The sequence below is a fragment of the Podarcis erhardii genome (assembly GCF_964252035.2).
Source record: "Podarcis erhardii genome assembly, chromosome: 15".
Classification (NCBI taxonomy): domain Eukaryota; kingdom Metazoa; phylum Chordata; class Lepidosauria; order Squamata; family Lacertidae; genus Podarcis; species Podarcis erhardii.
In genome coordinates, this window is record NC_138505.1 from 3,801,422 (window position 1) to 3,821,726 (window position 20,305).

A 20,305-nucleotide genomic window follows, 5' to 3' on the forward strand; every position below is an offset into this window, starting at 1 on the left:
TGCTGACTGTCTCCAGACACTGCGGTCGTCTGCAAGGGATTCCCACACAGCAAGGTTTATTCTTCCAGTCTTCATGTCTCATCTGCAGACGTCCACATTCTGGGAATATGGGTTTGGCAGAGCGCATCTTTGTTTGAGTCTCTGTCCTGCTATGTGACGCCCCAATTAATCCTGGCGCATTTTGAAGACGTTGAGGCGCTGCTCCTGAAAGCTGTAAGTTGCCCATGACTCACTTCCATGTCGTTTTTAGGGAAAAAAAGAAGGAATTGACTAATATTGCATATTCTCTTTGGCAACATTTTTGTTTAGACAAGCCTGCCGAGAGATGTAAAATGTTGGTGTCCATTTTCCTGCTTACCACTGATTTTAACTTTTTAAAGAACACGTTTTAAATAGTTGTTCTTAACCGTTTCTCTCTCTCTCTTTTTAAAAAAGATGATCTTTATTGATTTTTTAAATTACATACTATACATACACATATTACATTATATTTTACATTTGTTCTTGCTCTTCCGAGCTGACTTCCCTCCTTCCTCCTTCCGGCTTTTTCGTGTCGTCTTTAACTTTTCACATCGTCTTTATCCATTTTGTATATTAGTTGTTCTTCTTCAATTTTTGTCCATGAAATATCTGTAAACAAATAAATCTTTCTATATGTACAATTCTTATTGCCTGTCTATATTCATTTACAAACACTGTTCAACAATGGTCATAATATGTTCTTAACCGTTTCTCACTGATCATTTTAACAGGGCAGCTGTATTCCAAAAATGGGAAAATTCAGACACCAAAAAGTTGTTTTTTCAGTTTTGCCCAAAGTTGTTGTTGAGCTTTCTAAGGAAATTTGCCAAAACCTACACTTCTGCCATAGGTTGCCATACGTCTGGATTTCCCCAGACATTAGGTGATTTCCGCTGGGACACTGTTTCAGACAGCCAAATCCTGGTTTTGTCTGGATGTATGGCAACCCTAATTTTAATTCTTTCCATAAGCAGCTTTCAGGTTGGTGGGTTGGTTTTCCCAGTCCAGCAGTGCCTCCATTTCGTGAAATAAGTAAATAAAGACATCTTCTTCCGAGGCTGATCTCCTATTTGGGGACTTCCCTTGCTTTTTGCTTTTTTCTGGCCCACGTAGGACCAGTCTGGATAGTTAGCCTTGGTGAAGACTTGACGTTTTCATCCCCCAAAAAGTTTTTGATTTGAGTTTCTACTGAAATGAGCATGCATTTTAATGTTGTAGTTTAATTTTGTTTTTAAGTAGTATTTTAATCAATTGTTTTTATACCTGGCATTAGCCGCCCTTGGCTGGGGAGGGCAGGGTATAAATAAAATTTGTTATTATTATTATTCCACTTTAGACACCTATCCTGCCCATCACCTGTTCCCTCCACCTGTCAGGTTTGTCTCAGAAGGACATCATTTTTTATTCCTGATGCTCCAGTTCCTGGTTGCAGCCCCGCCAGGGATAGAAAGGAATTACGATACTTGGCAGCTTGCCTTGCAAAAGGCACAGACTTCTTGGCTTGAGAGCTACAGACCGGACTGGTTTTTCCTTCATCCACTTATCGCGGGCTGGTCGGCTGAGGCCCTCCCTCAGGGTGCTGGGTGGAGGTGACTTGTCACTGCCAGCCGCTCACGTAGGACAAGGCACTCGGTGCTGTCCGGGAGAGAGACACAGAAAACAGCCAGGTACGTTCTTCAGACGTGGGTTTTTTTTGGAGGGGAGTCACATTTGGGAGTTGCCAACTTTTAAAGACCAGTCCCGCTCCTCTGCCTTTGTGTTCTGCTTGATGCATAGAAGACTGGGAGAGTGAAGCTTTTACCCAAACTGCCTCCACTCTGGGAAAAGGTCTCACCTGCTTAATTCCTGCTGTTTAACATCATAGGGACGCGAGTGGCGCTGTGGGTTAAACCACACAGCCTAGGACTTGCCGATCCGAAGGTCGGCGGTTCGAATCCCCGCGACGGGGTGAGCTCCCGTTGCTCGGTCCCTGCTCCTGCCAACCTAGCAGTTCGAAAGCACATCAAAGTGCAAGTAGATAAATAGGTACCGCTCTGGTGGGAAGGTAAACGGCGTTTCCATGCGCTGCTCTGGTTCGCCAGAAGTGGCTTAGTCATGCTGGCCACATGACCCGGAAGCTGTATGCCGGCTCCCTCGGCCAATAAAGCAAGATGAGCGCCGCAACCCAAGAGTCAGCCACGACTGGACCTAATGGTCAGGGGTCCCTTTACCTTTAACACCATAGGAGTCAGGAGGCTTTAGAAAGTTGGCAACCCTACCTAGGATCTGGGGTTCAGTTTAAGGCAGGCTGATGGAATGAATGGACTATTTCTCAAACTGATCCTGAAGACAGAAATGAGAGAGGGAGGGGGAGTAAATTTCCGAAAGTGGATAAGTCTCAAACCATATTCCTCCTCAGTGAGACCTTAGGCAGGTGTCCCAGGGGATCTCTTGAGGGGTTGCAAGTGAGAGAAATTAATGTGTTTTTTAAAAATTATTATTCAAATTTTATTAACATATAAAACACATACATATACATTTACACAATACACGTACACAACATACTACCTTTCATAACATAAAACATACCTACGTTACTCTATATAATACCTACCTATACTATACATATCAACATACAGTGGTACCACAGTGGTTAAGTACGTAATCCGTTCCAGAGGTCCGTTCTTAACCTGAAACTGTTCTTAACCTGAAGCACCACTTTAGCTAATGGGCCCTCCTGCTGCTGATGCGCCACCGGAGTATGATTTCTGTTCTCATCCTGAAGCAAAGTTCTTAACCTGAAGCACTATTTGTGGGTTAGTGGAGTCTGTAACCTGAAGCGTATGTAACCTGAGGTACCACTGTACCTACCCACCTACCCCACACGGACACCCACCAAGTGACTTGACTTCCAGCCTTTCTCGTTACGCTACTTTATTTTTCCAACCAGCTCAAACACATTTCATTACTTCTTTAATCTCTTCTTCTATCTTGACTTTATTCTCCTTTCACTCTAACCATTTTCTGGATTCACTCAGTATCTGTCAGAAATTCTACTTTTTCCACATAAATTTTGATGTATTTCTTAAAGATAGTCCGCTCCTTATTCACTTTTTGTATCGTTTATCCTCCCTGTTAGTTCAGCAATATGGAAGTATTCCATCATTTTTGATAACCAATCTGTTTTAGGTGGGACGCTGCTGCTGTTCCAATTTTTGGCAATCAATAACGTGCCGCCGTAGTTGCATACATAAATATTGGTCTGACCGTTCTTTTTATTTCCTCTGACATGATACCTAAGAGAAAGGATTCTACATATGTGGTGGCAGTGCAAAGAGATAGTGGGATTCTGGGAAAATATCTATAACGAACTGAAAAAGATGTTTAGATTTTCGTTTGAAATTAATGTGGTTTGATTAACTCTATGCTGCGTGAAGCCCTTTTTAAAAATCTACCTTGACTCTTCTAACACTGACTCTTCTACAATGACTCTTCTAATTAGTCATTTTGTTTCAAGGGAGAAACACTTTTCTTTCTTTTTTTAAATACATTTTTATTGATTTTTTAACATATCAGTCCCAACAGTCATACAACATATCTTCTCATCTTATACAATATTTTAGACTTCCATCACCTCTGATGATTTTCCGTTCTTTATCACTTATTCTGCATTTCTTAATTTCTATATTACATTTAATTATCCTTAACTAATAATTCTCTTCATAAGCTTCCTTGTAATATTTCAAATAACCCACCTTACAGAACTTCTTGCAGTCCTACTAGCGTAATCTGTTCATCACAATTGCTTTTCAAATAATTAATATATTTACTTCAGTCTTCTAAGAATCTCTGATCCAGCAGGTTTCGAATCCTTCCTGTTAATTTATCTAGTTCTGCATAGTCCATCAATTTCATCCTCCATTCTTCTTTCGTCGGCAGTTCTTCTTGCTTCCATTTTTGTGCCAATAATATTCTTGCTGCTGTCATTGCATATAAAAACAACTTACAATTCTGTCTATTAGTATCATCTCCTACAATGTCAAGTAAAAATGCTTCTGGTTTCTTAATAAATGTATATTTCAACATCCTTTTCATCTCATTATATATCATTTCCCAGAAGTTTTTCACTTTTTTACATTCCCACCATGTGGAGAAACACTTTTCTCCATGTATTGCGGCTAGTATCCTCCATGAATTTTTTTTCAGTCCTTTTTTAAAGCCATCCAACTTGGTGGCCATTATCAGCTCCAGTGGCAGGAAGTTCCGCAGTTTAATTCCGCACTGCGTGAAGAATGCCTTTCTTGTCCTGAATCTTCCAGCATTCAGCTTCACTAGTGCTATGACAGAGCTTTCTCAAGCTCAAACTTTAGTAAGTGTTCAGATTCCTCCATCTCAGACACAGAAATCAGGTGGGATCTCTCTGTGCTGTCTAGGTAAAGGTAAAGGTAAGGGACCCCTGACCATTAGGTCCAGTCGTGGCCGACTCTGGGGTTGCGGCGCTCATCTTGCTTTACTGGCCAAGGGAGTCTGTGTACAACTTCCGGGTCATGTGGCCAGCATGACTAAGCCGCTTCTGGCGAACCAGAGCAGCGCACGGAAACGCCGTTTACCTTCCCGCCGGAGTGGTACCTATTTATCTACTTGCACTTTGACGTGCTTTCGAGCTGCTAGGTTGGCAGGAGCAGGGACCGAGCAACGGGAGCTCACCCCGTGGCGGGGATTCGAACCACTGACTTTCTGATCGGCAAGTCCTAGACTCTGTGGTTTAACCCACAGTGCCACCCGCATCCCATGCTGTCTAGTTTGCGATAACAGCTCCCTGTCTGTTGTTTTCCAAAGCTCAGATTTGGCAGCTTCGGGCGCAGGATGTCGCTGGTGAACGGAATCGAGAGACGATCCTTGGTCAACGAAATCCTCAGGCACATGCCCCTTGCAGATAAGGTGAGCACTTGGCTTGGCACTTGTCAAATCACGAAGATTTCGGAGTTTTTGGTGACCATTCCATCTGTTTCTTATTTTGCTCTAGACAGCTGTTTGGGGCACTCTGGGGACGATCAGACCCCACCTGAACTTTGAGGTGGAAAAAGATGTCCAAGCCCTCCTTGACGCAGTCAGTGGGAAAGGTAACAAATCACAGTTGTGGCATTCGTGTGTTGTGTCCTTGCTGGTTTTTCCCTGTATATATGTATTTTGCAAATCCACAGAACAGCGCTGTGAGGTAGGTTAACCTCAGAAGTAGCAATTTGACTGAAGGTCGCTCAATGAACTTTTTATCTCAGTGAGAAAGGAACTGAATGTGAGCCGCTGCCCTCTGTACAGTCTGACAGCGTCACATTCAGCTGAGTTTTAATTGATGCACGTCAGAACTCGAACCCATAACCCTGGCATCTTACAAATGGCACCACACAGGAGACTCCAGCCAGAAAAGTGGGATGCAAACCGATAGATCCCCTTTGTATAAAGCGGATGGTTATGCATACGTGTTTGATTCACAAATGTGACTTCTCCTGTTACAGAATTGAAAGGGGGGATTTATATATGTGAAGAACACATACAGAGAACCACGGTTTAGTGGTTAGCCTCTAAGTTTGCTGTCTATTGTGACAGGTGTCGAATATGTAACCGTCATTGACCTACTGACCAACAGGAGCAATGAACAGAGGCAGCAAATTGCTGAAGAGTTCCTGAATTTCACAAAACAGGTGAGGATGAGAAGCAGCAAACTCCTGTTAGATCTGGAGTTTTTTGGGGGGGGAAGGTCAAAGTGCAAGTAGATAAATAGGTACCACTCTGGCGGGAAGGTAAACAGCATTTCCGTGCGCTGCTCTGGTTCGCCAGAAGTGGCTTAGTCATGCTGGCCACATGACCCGGAAGCTATACGCCGGCTCCCTTGGCCAGTAAAGCGAGATGAGCGCGCAACCCCAGAGTCGGTCACAACTGGACCTAATGGCCAGGGGTCCCTTTACATTTACCTAATCCTATATTAGGGGGTTTCAATCTGACCCTTCAAATGTCCATCTGAGTGTCAGCTTTCTATAAACTTTGGTTGGTTTGCCAGCTTTGGCCCATCTTGACTTTACCAGCCATAATAATAATAATAATAATAATAATAATAATAAAAAAATAAATTTATACCCCACCCATCTGGCTGGGTTTCCCCAGCCACTCTGGGTGGCTGCCAACAGAATATTAAAAACACGATAAAAGATCAGACATTAAAAACTTCCCTAAACAGGTCTGCCTTCACATGTCTTATAAAAGTCAGATAGTTGTTTATCTCCTTGACATCTGAAGGGAGGGCATTCCACAGGGCAGGCGCCACCACCGAAAAGGCCCTCTGCCTGGTTCCCTGTAACCTCACTTCTCACAGGGAGGGAACCGCCAGAAGGCCCTTGGAGCTGGACCTCAGTGTCCGGGCTGAACAATGTGGTTGAAGATGGTATACTGGGCTGATGCCGTTTAGGGCTTTAAAGGTCAGCACCAACACTTTGAACTGTGCCCAGAAATGTACTGACCATAGTAAAAGGTAAAGGTACTCCTGACCGTTAGGTCCCGTTGCGTACGACTCTGGGGTTGCGCGCTCATCTCGCTTTACTGGCCAAGGGAGCTGGCGTACAGCTTCCGGGTCATGTGGCTAGCATGACTAAGCCGCTTCTGGCGAACCAGAGCAGCGCACGGAAACGCCGTTTACCTTCCCGCCAGAGCGGTACCTATTTATCTACTTGCACTTGACATCCCCAGTGGGCAGGAGCAGGGACCGAGCAACGGGAGCTCACCCCGTCGCGGGGATTCGAACTGCCGACCTTCTGATCGGCAAGTCCTAGGCTCTGTGGTTTAACCCACAGCATCACCTGCGTCCTCACTGACCATAGTAGTTAATGCCTTTGTAACAGTCGGCATAGTCCACTACAATGCACTTTGCATGGGGCAGCCTTTGAAGACTGTTCAGAGACGGTTTTAATCCTCCTCCTAATGCATTTCTATTTCCCCTCCTCAGGACCTCCTGAAAACTCTGGAAGCGGCTTTTTCCGGGCACCTAGAGGGCGTGATCACGGGTCTGCTGAAGCCAGCAGCTCAGTTTGATGCTCATGAAATCAACCTGGCCCTGAAGGTACGGCCGTTGGTCCCTGTCTTGCTCAGTCAGGCCATTTGTGCACCTCGCCCTGCATTGCCCACACGGACTGGCAGCAGCTCCCCAGGCTTTCAAGGAAGGAGTATTTTGTAGTCCCACCTGAAGATGCCCAGGGAATGGGAAAATTGAACCGGGCACCTTCTGCATACGAAGCAGGTGCTCTCTCACTGAGCTTCCTGTTAACAGAAAGTAAGATTCTAGTCCTCATGTTTAAAAACCACTTGCCCATCTAACTCAGTATTGTCTACACTGACTGGCAGCAGCTCTCCAGCAGGGAGATGCCAGATTTGAACCTGAGACCTTCTGCATGCAAGAAAGCAGGTGCTCCACGCATTGGACTATGGCTTTGCCGGGTCTTTTCCTCCTGGTCCTACGCGTGGACCAGGGTCTGAGTTGAGATGCGGTTGCTAGGCAACCACAACCTCCTCCATCCCGCACCATCCAAGAGCAAGAGGAGAGGGCAAGCTTGCTTAGCCTACCCAGGATTTTAACCTGGTTTTAGTCTCTTGCTGTTTTAAGTTTTGGGAAATCTTAAATAATTGTTGCTAATCTTTCTTAGGAGTGACTTTATTCATTAACTTTTTTTTTGCAAACGGCTTTGAGGGTGTGTGGGTTTTATTTTATTTTTTAAAAAATCAATATTTGCATTTTATGAAATAAATAAAAAAAATACTTAGCAGCTTGGAAGCTGACCGCATCGTCTCCTCCTCTCCGCCCTCGTGCTGCTCTTGAGCTCCCTCGCCTTTTCAAGTGTTGCCACATTTAAGCTGCTAAAGTTACTCAACAAACGCCCTTCCTCTTTCCAGGGCCTGGAGGCAAATACGCTTCTCGAAATCCTCTCCACCCGAACCAGCCAGCAACTCCGGGAGATCCTGGGTTGCTACAAGCATGGTAAAGAAGGAACGAAATAAAAAATGATATACTTCATTCCCCCTGTCTTTTAAAGAACAGCTAAGGGTGGAAGGTTGTGGATATGCCTGGTTTGGAGAAATTGGAGAGTTATTCATGCTTTCTGAGAATCCCCAAATCATTAAGCCATGGGTAGGCAAAACTAAGGCCTGGGGGCCGGATCTGGTCCAATCGCCTTCTAAATCTGGCCTGTGGATGGTCTGGGAATCAGTGTGTTTTTACATGAGTAGAATGTGTCCTTTTATTTAAAATGCATCTCTGGGTTATTCGTGGGGCATAGGAATCTGTTCATTTTCCCCTTCAAAATATAGTCCCACCCCCCACAAGGTCTGAGGGACAGTGGACCAGCCCCCTGCTGAAAAAGATTGCTGACCCCTGCATTAAGCAGATAGGCTGCAGATTTCTGGACAGAGGGAAAGCAAGTCATCCTTTGCTCAATGCATCATTAACCTGCAGAACTCGCCGCCACAAGATGGCATCATGGACTTTTTTTTTTTTTTGTAAAGTTGATTATTTAAAGAAGCACTTCATATTATTGTTATTTGATGTAAGCTGCCTTGGATGTGCTTGTGTTTAAATGTGGGGTGTTTGTTTGTTTGTTTGTTTGTTTGTTTGTCCGAGCATCCTTTTAGACCCCATCCTGTTAACATAAACAAGCCCCTCAAGTCCGCATATAAAAAATGAGGTCATTAAAAAAAAAACCAGCACAAAACAGAAAAGAGAGAAATAGGTCTCACAGTTTTTGTTCCTGCTTAAAATCCTAATGGCGTTGCTTAACTCCCAAAAGCCCAAAAGATCTGGGTAAAACCATTTCTCTTTAATCCAAAATTGTTTCCTCCACTGTGCCTAGATTTCAGTTTGGACCTCGAGAAGGACATCGCTTCGAAAACCAGCGACTTCCTTCAGGGTCTCCTGGATGCCTTGATCAAGGTAAAAGTCGGGGGAAAGGACCATTCAGAGGCACTTGGGGCATTTGTCTCTCTGGGGTCAAATGAGGGGCCAAATAAGGATTCAGACACGGCAATAATTATAGTAATGAAATGCAGAATTGGAAATGATTTTAGAAAACCATTAGATGGGGTTGAAGGAAGTCTTAGGCTGTGATAGCCAAAGATCTGATTTGATGTTCGTGAGATGCTATGCTGGAAAATATGTGTAAAAAACACATGCTGGCTTCTGTTATAGATGCAAATTTAGCCTGCTTTTCAGAGGAAAAGCCATTCTGTATGCAATATTTTTTTCAAAATCCCCTAATTTTTTTTTTTTTTTTAAATGGAGAAGGAAGGGTTAGGAGACCTGTGATTTACTTCAAAAATATTTGGGGTTTTGTATTTCCCCCAACAAAGCCTTTAATTAATCAAAGCCTTTAATTAATCATTAATTAAGGGGTTTTTTTTGTATTTTAAAAATATTTTAATGTATTAAAGCATCAACCTGATGACCTCTAGACGTTTTGGCCTATTATTATTATTATTATTATTATTATTATTATATACCTGCCCTTCACTGTAAGGTCCCAGGGTGGGTTCCAATATAAAAACACAATATTAAAAACAGTTTAAGACAACTTACCTCATGGGGCTGAGTCTGAAATATTCACAGAGGCCCAGGAGGGTGAGATGGCCTTATAAGCAAAATTTATGTAACACTTAATAATAATAATAAAAAAACTAAGCAGTGACATAACTAGTATAAAGTATTCATTTAAAAATCAGCAACTGAGCAGTCATTTAAAAACAACAACAGTGGACATAATCAAATTATCAAAATGCAATTACAGCAATCAGCATTGGGAAGGGCTGTTTTAGGAAAGGAATCTGTCTTCTAAGCAGAGGAGCAAATATATTCTCTAAACTTTAAAGCAACATGCCGTCATCACCTCTGTTTCGGTTCTAGGAAGCAGGCTACAGGTTTCTGAGCTGCTGTTTTCACCCCATGCCATTGAAACCAGTCAGCTTATCTGCATGCAATTAAAATGGCTCATTAAAAAGAAAAAGAAAAAAAATCTGGTGAGAGCTCTACTGGAAATATTTTAAGTGGGGCGCACGGCAGATTTCAGGCTTCTCGTGTGCCTAATCTGTAAAAACATTCTGGGAAAACAGCGGCTCTGAAAATAAAAGGGGGTAAGTGGCTAGTCCTCATTGTCTAGTTCCCCCCAAATACACTCTGCTTCTGTTGAACATGTGGATCCTGATGCTGCCATTACCTGCATCTTAGCAAGAACGTGAGATCGGACACTAGGGGTCTGAGCAGTTTTGCCTTTGCCCTGCTGTTTTAGCAATAAATCGGAGCAAACATCAGTCAGAAGAAAACCCAATGGACATTTAATAATAATAATAATAATAATTTTTTATTTATACCCCACCCTTCCCAGTTCAGAAAACTGTGTTCAGGGCGGCTAACAACAAATTTAAAACACTTAATTGATGCAACAAAAAACCAGCATAAAATACAGTATAAAACGTGAATAACAATAAATTCAAAAATCAATTTAGGGGGGAAATCCATCCAATAAACATTAAATGATCACCAGGGCTAGCTGGCTAAATTAGTCCCATTTGGGCCAGCGAGGAGAGCAGGGGAGAATTAGCTGTGGGATCCCAGAGTGGGTAATCTTCATAAAAAGGGGAGGGGGAGGGAAGGGAAGGAAGGGGAATAAAAGATCAGGCTGAGTTCAAATTGAAAGCCAGGCGGCATAGCTCTGTCTTACAGGCCCTGCGGAAGGAGATTAAATCCTGCAGGGCCCTGGTCTCCTGGGACAGAGCATTCCACCAGGTCAGAGCCACCACTGAGAAGGCCCTGTTCCTGGTGGAGGATAATCTGACTTCCTTAGGCCCACTCCGATTCAGCGGTAAGGATCGGGGGTTTCCCGGGGGGAAAACGGAAGTGTGGTTTGTGCCTTAAACTGGCCGTTCTCTAGGCCCATTAAAATCGACAGAGCGGCTTAGAAACTGCTAGTTTAAGTTGTTTCTGTTGTGATGGGAGGAGTAAAGCGTAGTTAATTTGGATCCAACTCAAGGACTGCCAGCCCACGGCCAATGTCATTGACGTCTGATTTTCTGCTTTCTCCCAGGGCAACCGTGAAAGGTACTCTGGGGTCATTGACTATGTTTTGATACGGCAAGATACGCAGGTGAGACGTCCAAGTCTGGAAATGGAGATTATTCGGACTCCATGATCTCTCTGATGCATGCAAGCCCTGTAGAGATCGTCTCTATCCCGTTGAAAATGAGATTACCCCATGGTTCATAAAGGCCAAACGCACCAGGATACACAACAAGGTTTGGGCCTGATCCTGCCTGTTATGTACTGAGTTGAATAGGATCCAAAATGCAGCAGTCTGACTGGTCTGTGCGCTGCTTGAGTGCGCTGCTGTACTCGGGGCACCTCCTCCCTGTCAGATCCCGAGTCGTCGGTGAGGTCTTGGTGGTGGACCCTCGGTTGGGACGGCAGGCTCGGCCGTGCCTCTTGTGTCGACCTCTCGGCAGCTTCCGTTGCCAGGGCCTCCTCCAGAGCAACCTGGAACGTTAGGTCCTTCTTAGCGTAGAGGCGTTGTTGCAGCTTCTCATCCTTCAGGCCACCGACGAGGCGGTCCCGAAGCATGTTCTCCAGCTCTGAGAAGTTGCAGAACCGGGCGGCTTGGCGGAGAGAGGTCACAAACCCAGTTATGGTTTCCCCAGGGGCTTGCCGCTTTGCGTAGAAGGCATTTCGACGAGCCACCACTGAGGGCTGCGGCGAAAAGTGCCCCTTCAGCCGTTCCATTATTGCTTTGTATGGAACAGTAGCGACGTCTTCAGGCGCAAGGAGAGCCCGGGCGATTTCAAACGTCTCCTCTCTGCAGACGCTGAAGAATATCGCCCTCTTCTTCGTCAGTGACCCCTTTGGCTTCTAGGAGGAAGGTGAAACGGGAGGCGTATGCTTCCCGGTCTCTGGATGCTGGGTTGAACGGCGAGAAGCTGCTGTCAGTTGCCATTCTGAGTTCCTTGGGTCCCGGAGCTGAAGCCTGGATACACGGTGCGAGGCAGCGGTGCGGCAGGTGGCGGTGCTGTGGTGCTGTGTGTGGCAGTCAGCTCAGCGGGATCCCACCTTCGTCGCCAGTGAAATATGCTCAGAGTCACAAAGTGATTTCATGCTCTTTATTCAGCGCATGGTGGTGAGGAGGAATGAAAGTCCCCTCAAAGTATCTGCTTTATATACATTATTTACACAATGGGCCCCACGTGATTGGCTAATTCCGGAATTCTCCTGTAGGCCAATCAGGTTGTGGATTCACTTCCATCTGGAGCATGATTGGGTGGCTCCTGCGGACCAATCATACTGCTGCATTGTTCTAGGACCAATCAGACTGCTGCATTCTGGATCCTATTGTTCTAGGACCAATCAGACTGCTGCATTCTGGATCCTATTGTTCTAGGACCAATCAGACTGCTGCATTCTGAATCCTATTCAACTCAGTACATAACACTGCCGCTGAACTCTCCCTGTGTCTTCAAAGAATGTGTTCCACCCATGTTCCCTCCGTGTTTAATTTCTCATAAATTTCCCATCAAGCTGACCGAATATGGCTTTAAGGAATTAGCTGCCCGTGCAGATTCGAGGTGCATTTGTGCATGCTATTATAGATGGTGAAGCAGCGATAAGGAATGCTTTTGCATAATCAAATGCTCTGTTTCGTATGTATGAGTGCAACTGTATGACATGATTTTAAAAATCGCAGCTCTATAACCGCCCTGATAAAAAGCTCTCCCTTGTCTCGCATTCCAGCTGTGTGAGGTTAAATGAATAATGATGGAGTTGGGGGGAAACCGGCTGCACTGGATCAGAGATAATTAGGACCTCATAGGTTTGGGGGCTAAAACCTCAGGGCTCCCCAGTTTCTATTAAGACTGGGTGTACTCCTTAAATGAGGCTCTGTTCTTACTCATGTTTAATACTGAGACTACCCCTCTCAGTTGTATCCCTACACATGTTGCATCCCTAATTTGAAAGTAGATCTAAACACAGGGAAACCCCTGCTATAAATAAGTCAGAAATTAGATTGTTTTAACAAAAGGGGGGAAAAAAACTCTATGGAAAATCACTTTTTTAAATTCCTTGCTCTCTAGCGCCATCTCTGTTGCATGTTTATAGCGCGTTCAAATCGCTGTTTTTTCACTAACGTAGCTGAGTCCTCAGATATGTGAGGAGCAGGCTCTGGTTACTCTGCGATTGGATGGCACCGATTTCAATCTGTGCATGTTCTGGGGATTGCTTCTACACTCCATGTCTTGTAAGCTCAAGGCCTGTTGGTTTAAATAGGTCATGCGGCACTTCAAATAGGTCCTGGGCACTGGACTGAGTACTGATCCCTGAATTAAGTTGTTACGACAGAGAGGGCTGTTGCGACTTCAAAAAAGGCTGTTTTTATTTCGACTGTGCGATTGTTTTGTTCAGTGGTGTGTCTCTGTGGGTTCTTCCAGGCCCTCGCGGGTCCCGGAGGCGGCGACCCGGGCAGGTTGGATGAGAGCGAGTGGATCAGGATCCTAACCGAACGGAGTCCCCAACATCTAAACAGAGGCAAGGTCTAGTTTGCAAAGCTTGCAAGTTGCTGTTTCTGGGGAAAGGAGTTGAGTTCAGCCATGCTGGCATTCTATGCAATGCACTAAAACGGCGTTCTCATGGGCCCCTGAGTCAGAGCCAATAGGTTTTTCAGGGGCTCTTCCCTTCATAATAAATAATAATAATAAAAATAATTTTTTTATCAATACTCCGCCCTTCCCGGTTCAGAAAACCGGGCTCAGGGCGGCTAACAACAAATTTAAAACACTTAATTGATGCAACAAAAACAGCATAAAATACAGTATAAAATGTGAATAACAATAAATTCAGAATTGAAAAATCAATTTAGGGGGGAAATCCATCCAATAAACATTACATGATCACCAGGGCTAGCTGGCTAAATTAGTCCTATTTGGGCCAACGAGGAGACCAGGGGAGAATTAGCTGTGGGATCCCAGAGTGGGTAATCTTCATAAAAAGGGGAGGGGGAGGGAAGGGAAGGAAGGGGAATAAAAGATCAGGCTGAGTTCAAATTGAAAGCCAGGCGGAATAGCTCTGTCTTACAGGCCCTGCGGAAGGAAGTTAAATCCTGCAGGGGCCTGGTCTCCTGGGACAGAGCATTCCACCAGGTCGGAGCCACCACTGAGAAGGCCCTGTTCCTGGTGGAGGATAATCTGACTTCCTTAGGGTCCAGGACCTCTAAGCTATGATTATTCAGTGAATCTGCTTTTGAGGTGACCCCTTCAGAGTGTACAAGGCAGCTTCTAATATTCCTAACATGTTTAGAAGCAGTCTGGCTTAATCCTTTCTTTCCCCCACAGTGTTCGTCTCGTACCACAAGATGACTGGGCTCCACGTGGAGGAAGCTATGAAGAAGTACTTAGAGGGGAAGGCCCTCGAGGCTGGCTTGACCCTGGGTAGGTAAGGGGGCGTGGGCTGGATGTGACCCCCCCCCACAGAGCCTTTCTATCTGTCGTGCTTGGAGGGGGGCGGTGTATGAATGCAGAGATACCTTGGTCAGACCCCACATGGAATACAGTCATACCTCGGGTTACAGACACTTAAGGGTGTGTGATTTCGGGTTTCGCACCACGCCAAACCTGGAAGTACCGGGTTTCGGCACATGCGCAGAGGTGCTAAATCGTGCTTTGCGCATGCGCAGAAGCGCCAAACCGCGACCTGCACGTGCGCAGGTGCGGCGCTGCGGGTTGCGAACGTGCCTCCCGCACGGATCATGTTCGCAACCCGAGCGTCCACTGTACTGTGTCCAGTTCTGGGCTCCCCAGTTTAAAGAGGATGTTGACAAGCTGGAATGTGTGCAGACCAAGATGATCCAGGGTCTGGAAAACAAGCCTGATGAGGAACGGTTGAAGGAGTTGGGTACCTTTAGCCTGGAAGAGAGGAGACTGAGAGGAGATACGAGAGCCATCTTCAAATATCTCAAGGGCTGTCACATGGAGGAGGGAGCAAGCTTGTTTTCTCCTGCTCCGGAGGGGAGGACTCGAACCCATAGCTTCAAGTGACGAGAAAGGAGATTTCGACTAAACATCAGGAAGAGCTTTCTGTCAGTAAGAGCTGTTTGACAGTGGAATGGTTTCCCTCAGCAGATGGTGGACTCTCCTTCCTTGGAGATTTTAAAGCAGAGGTTGGATGGCCATCTGTCATGGATACTGTAGTCGAGATGCCTGCATTCCAGGGGGTTGGACTAGATGCCCCCCTGGTGTCCCTTACTCTACAATTCTGATTCTATGCATGTGAATGGTATCTGTTTGTGAGCAGGGCGTGTATGTCTATCTACTCTTGACTCTGGCCTCATCTGCTGTAAAGGAAATAACACACCAAACATGCTCAGGGACACTCTCGTCCTTGACGATTTCATGTTTTCTGTAGAGAGGTCTGGCCAGGAACAAGCAGGAACTGTGAGATTATAGTTAGTGGCTCAGAAACCTGGGTTTGGAGCAACTCTGACAGAAACGCTCACAGGATGGGCTAGTCTCTCACTGTTAGCCTAGTCTACCTCGCAGGGTTGGTTGTGAGAATACAGTGGGCTGATTTCTTCCCCATAACCAACTGGGCATGACCCAGAGCAGTTTGGTTGAGGAGGAGGAAGTCAACCGGTCAAGTTGCTCCAGCACAGAGCTGTAATGTTGTTGGTGAATTTCTACCTGCGATACAGTGGTTAAAGACGCCCGAAAAGTTGGGGATTTTAGAAAAGAAAGATTGGCTTGTTTTGGGTTCTTCTTCTTCTTTGGCAATCACTCATAGCCAAGTAAGATTGTCTTTCATAAACACTGTTTTAACAATGAGTCCGTGCAGTGGCGTAGCGTGGGGGGTGCAGGGGGGGCCGGCCGCACCGGGCGCAACACCTGGGGTTAGGGCAAATCCGCGGGTTAGGGGGCGCAAATCCACGGGTTAGGGGGCGCAAATTATTTGCCTTGCCCCGGGTGCTGACAACCCACGCTACGCCACTGAGTCCGTAAGTGACTGTGGAGGCCAATTCTGGATCCACACGTCCTTCCACAGTGGGGACATTGGTTTTCGGGTGGGAGTTGATCATGGTGTGGATTTGCCAAGTGTGGATTTGCCTTCCTCCTAGCATGTTTCTCCCTTGCGTCCTGAGTTCGAGTGTCTTCAAAGCCCATGACTGTTCTCCAGCTGGAGCAATCGCAGGCCAGTGTTTCCCAGTTGTCTGTGTTTATACTACATTTTTTTATATTTGCCTTGAGAGAGTCTTTAAACCTCTTTTGTTGACCACCGGCATTACGCTTTCCATTTTTAAGTTCAGAACAGAGTAGTTGCTTTGGAAGACAATCATCAGGCATCCGCACAACATGACCAGTCCAACAAAGTTGATGTTGAAGAATCATTGCTTCAACCCTGGTGATCTTTGCTTCTTCTAGTACGCTGGTATTAGTTTGCCTGTCTTCCCAAGTGATGTGTAAAAAATTTTGGAGACCCCATTGATGGAGTCTTTCAAGGAGTTGGAGATGGCATTTATAAGTGGTCCATGTTTCACAAGCATACAGTATTGTTTTGGGTATGCTTCAGATAACTGAAGATGGTTTTCAGAGACAATATGAGAACATGTTGGTTATCCGACTGGTTTATTATTATTCTAAATCCATGTTCTTTTGCAGTCTCCATCCTCAGAAACACCCCTCTCTATTTTGCCACAAAGCTCTACCAAGCGGTTAAGGTGAGGAGAATTAATCCACCCTTCTTTCGCTCTGTCACACAAGTGTATCCTTCCCTTTCTCCAGGAATTTGAATAAAGTGTTTTGGGCACCAAAACGGCTGCAGACAGGGCATGGCTAGACGCGAAACGACTGCTCTGCTGTTGTTTTTGGATTGCAAATGAGACATGATTTATTGCACATACGAACACCTTTAGAGTCACACTGTGTTTCCTTTTGTGCCCGAAATCGGCGGGGTGGCATAACGGAATGACAATGTCATTTGTGTAATTAATTGCGCAAGTTATAATTTTGTCGCAGCGGATGGCGAGATGAAGAACGGAATGGGGTTGTGTGTGTAAGGCCTCCTTAGTAAAGGTAAAGGGACCCCTGACCATGAGGTCTAGTCGTGGCCGACTCTGGGGTTGCGGCGTTCATCTTGCTTTACTGGCCGAGGGAGCCGGCATACAGCTTCCGGGTCATGTGGCCAGCATGACTAAGCCACTTCTGGCGAACCAGAGCAGCACACGGAAACACCGTTTACCTTCCCACCTATTTATCTACTTGCACTTTGACGTGCTTTCGAACTGCTAGGTTGGCAGGAGCAGGGACCGCGTAATGGGAGCTCACCCCGTCGTGGGGATTCGAACCGCCGACCTTCCGATCGGCAAGTCCTAGGCTCTGTGGTTTTAACCCACAGCGCCACCCGCGTCCCTAAGACTTCCTTACATCCCCAGTAAAGGTGCTGCTTGCCCTCCGCCACAGCCTTGCAAATAAGCCCATCCAAAATTCACTAGCCTGTGAGAAAGAGCAATCCTATCTTGATGGCTGTGCCTGCCTCTCCCAGCTTTCTTAAACCACGGGATTGCTATGACATCTACAAATATATATATATATCCTAACCCTCACCTGTCTGCTCTTTAAAGGGTCCAGAAACCAGCCCAAGAACTCTGGCCCGCATCCTGATTTCCCGTAGCGAAACCGACCTGCTCAGCATCCGATCCGAGTTCAGGAAGCATTATGGGATTTCCCTCTACTCCTTCCTCCAGGTAAGGGCACCAGGCTTTCTTTACTGTGGGGAGTGGGCAGAGATGGAGGGAGGAAGAGTAGGGGTCCAGGGTTGCTCCATCAGCATCACAACTTTGAGTCCCTCCCCTCCTCGAACTTTTGCATCCCAGCCGGTCCCTGAAACGACGTGCAAACTCAGAACCTGAGTTTGCTGATTTCCTCCTCCCTCCTGCTTTGTTTTCCTTTTGTGCTGTATCTTTTTTTCCTTAAGTGAGGTGTAAGAGGAGGGAACCTTCTTTGACTGAAAAGTGGGGGTGTCTTTAAATGAAATTAATCTGCTTGGCCATGATGGGATATTTAGTTAGCTAGACCTTCTGTCAAATCCTACCGGGATTCCGTTATGCAGATTATTAACAGGGTTCTCTTGTCAGAAATATGTATGTTCAGGTCAGCAGAGGGGAATAGAATATCTCCCCTTTTGGATATTGTTTAGTCATTTAGTCGTGTCCGCCTCTTCGTGACCCCCGGGACCAGAGCACGCCAGGCACTCCTGTCTTCCACTGCCTCCCGCAGTTTGGTCAGACTCATGTTTGTAGCTTCGAGAACGCTGTCCCACCATATCATCCTCTGCCGTCCCCTTCTCCTTGTGCCCTCCATCTTTCCCAACATCAGGGTCTATTCCAGGGAGTCTTCTCTTCTCATGAGGTGGCCAAAGTCTTGGAGCCTTAGCTTCAGGATCTGTCCTTCCAGTGAGCACTCAGGGCTGATTTCCTTCAGAATGGAGAGATTTGATCTTCTTGCAGTCCATGGGACTCTCAAGAGTCTCCTCCAGCACCAGAATTCAAAAGCATTCATTCTTTGGCCTTCTTTGTGGTCCAGCTCTCACTTCCATACATCACGACTGGGAAAACCAGAGCTTTATAAGTGCTTAATTATGGGTGGGCTGTGCCCCTTACTCAATTACGCAAAGCCTTCTAAAATCCCTTTTTATCTTCCACCAGGCTGAAATGAATGGCAATTACCAGACCGCCTTGCTTGGTCTTTGCAGAGCAGAAGATCTGTAAGTTATGCCTCTGCTGACGAGCCTCTGTGTGCAAAAGCAGTCTACCTCTGAATACCAGGCAAATACTTACATCAGCCAACCACATCTTCCTCCCAAAGGCCCTGGAGTCCGGCCAAAAGTCACCCTCAGAGGATCTTGATTCTCCATTTGCGCTAATTTCTTCTTGTTTCTCGGTTGGTTCTGGAACTATTCAGTAGGGGGGCTCGGGCTGGGAATGATTTAAGGAGAAAGAGCGAGATGCCATATGTATTTCTTGCTGAGCCAATGCCAACTGTGTTGCGAACATCCAGCCAGTTCTGTGCTGGGGGCCAAAATGGAATTAATTGCTCATGAGTTGTGATGGTGAGATGCTACCGCCAACATCAGAGACCGTTTCTCCATGGGACACTGCTGGCTGCATTTTTCTCTGGGCGATACAAACCAATCAGCGATCCTGTGCTGAATTTAAATTTACAGAAGCTGGAATCTGGAACATCTGTGGCCCTCCAGATGTGGCTGGACTCTTATCACCTGTAGTCAGTGTTGGTGGAAGTTGTAGTCCCTCAATATCTGGGGAGGGGGCACAGGCCCCCCCCCACATCCATCCCAGCAGCTAAGGATAACCTATCAGCCTTTCTCAGGAACTACAACATCCCCTTACCTGGAACGGTGTAGTTTAATATATACCGTATTTTTCGCTCTATAAGACACACCAGACCACAAGACGCACCTAGTTTTTGGAGGAGGAAAACAAGCAAAAAAAATATTCTGAATCTCAGAAGGCAGCAAGAGGGATTGCTGCGCAGTGAAAGCAGCAATCCCTCTTGCTGTTCTGGCTTCTGGGATAGCTGCGCAGCCTGCATTCGCTCCATAAGACGCACACACATTTCCCCTTACTTTTTAGGAGGGAAAAAGAGAGTCTTATAGAGCAAAAAATACGGTATATTGGAGGTCTTTCTGTCTTGGTAAGCTCACCTTTTCTTCACCACCTGACCTATTCAGCACCACCCTTTCTTTAAAAATGAAGTACGTGATAATAAAGTACCTCTGAGCATATAATGGAGGTTTTTTTTCCCACTCTCGGGGCAGATGTAAATGGCTCTGGCACCTCCCTGTTTTACAAACTGAGTTGGGCTGCGCTCAGTCGATTCCTTTTATCGTTCAAAAACAGGCTGGGAAATTGCCTCGGTTTAAGTCAGGCAGCAGATTGGGTGTTAAGAATGGGGGAATTTGCAAAAACTGTGAGGGGCAGGAACTTCGAAGAGGCGTTCCTTCTTTTCCACCAGGCGTGATGGGACAATACAGAAGTTTTAGAAGAGGCAGACTGCTTGCTTGCTTGATGCACTAAAAGGGAGCGTGTTTTCTTGTCTACCCTGCGAGACAGACTAGGCTGAGAGAGGCAGCATCATGGACGAGCGGGGATTTTAACCCTGACCTCCCCCAAGTGCTAGACCAATTCTCTTGGCACTGTACCATCCTGGATCTCTACCCCACACTGGAGTT

At 46.0% G+C, this 20,305-nt stretch overlaps 1 protein-coding gene across 1 annotated transcript; it reads left to right on the plus strand.

Moving 5' to 3' along the window:
• The first annotated feature begins 1,540 nt into the window (after positions 1–1,540).
• Positions 1,541–19,861, plus strand: ANXA9 (annexin A9). The gene is made up of 13 exons (XM_081841527.1): positions 1,541–1,688; positions 4,840–4,941; positions 5,027–5,123; positions 5,608–5,702; positions 6,998–7,111; positions 7,939–8,023; positions 8,892–8,971; positions 11,115–11,174; positions 13,501–13,597; positions 14,401–14,496; positions 16,717–16,775; positions 17,679–17,801; positions 18,762–19,861. The coding sequence occupies exons 2-13, from the start codon at positions 4,867–4,869 to the stop codon at positions 18,822–18,824; spliced, it is 1,044 nt and encodes a 347-aa protein (XP_081697653.1). The 5' UTR covers positions 1,541–1,688; positions 4,840–4,866; the 3' UTR covers positions 18,825–19,861.
• Positions 19,862–20,305: the final 444 nt, after the last annotated feature.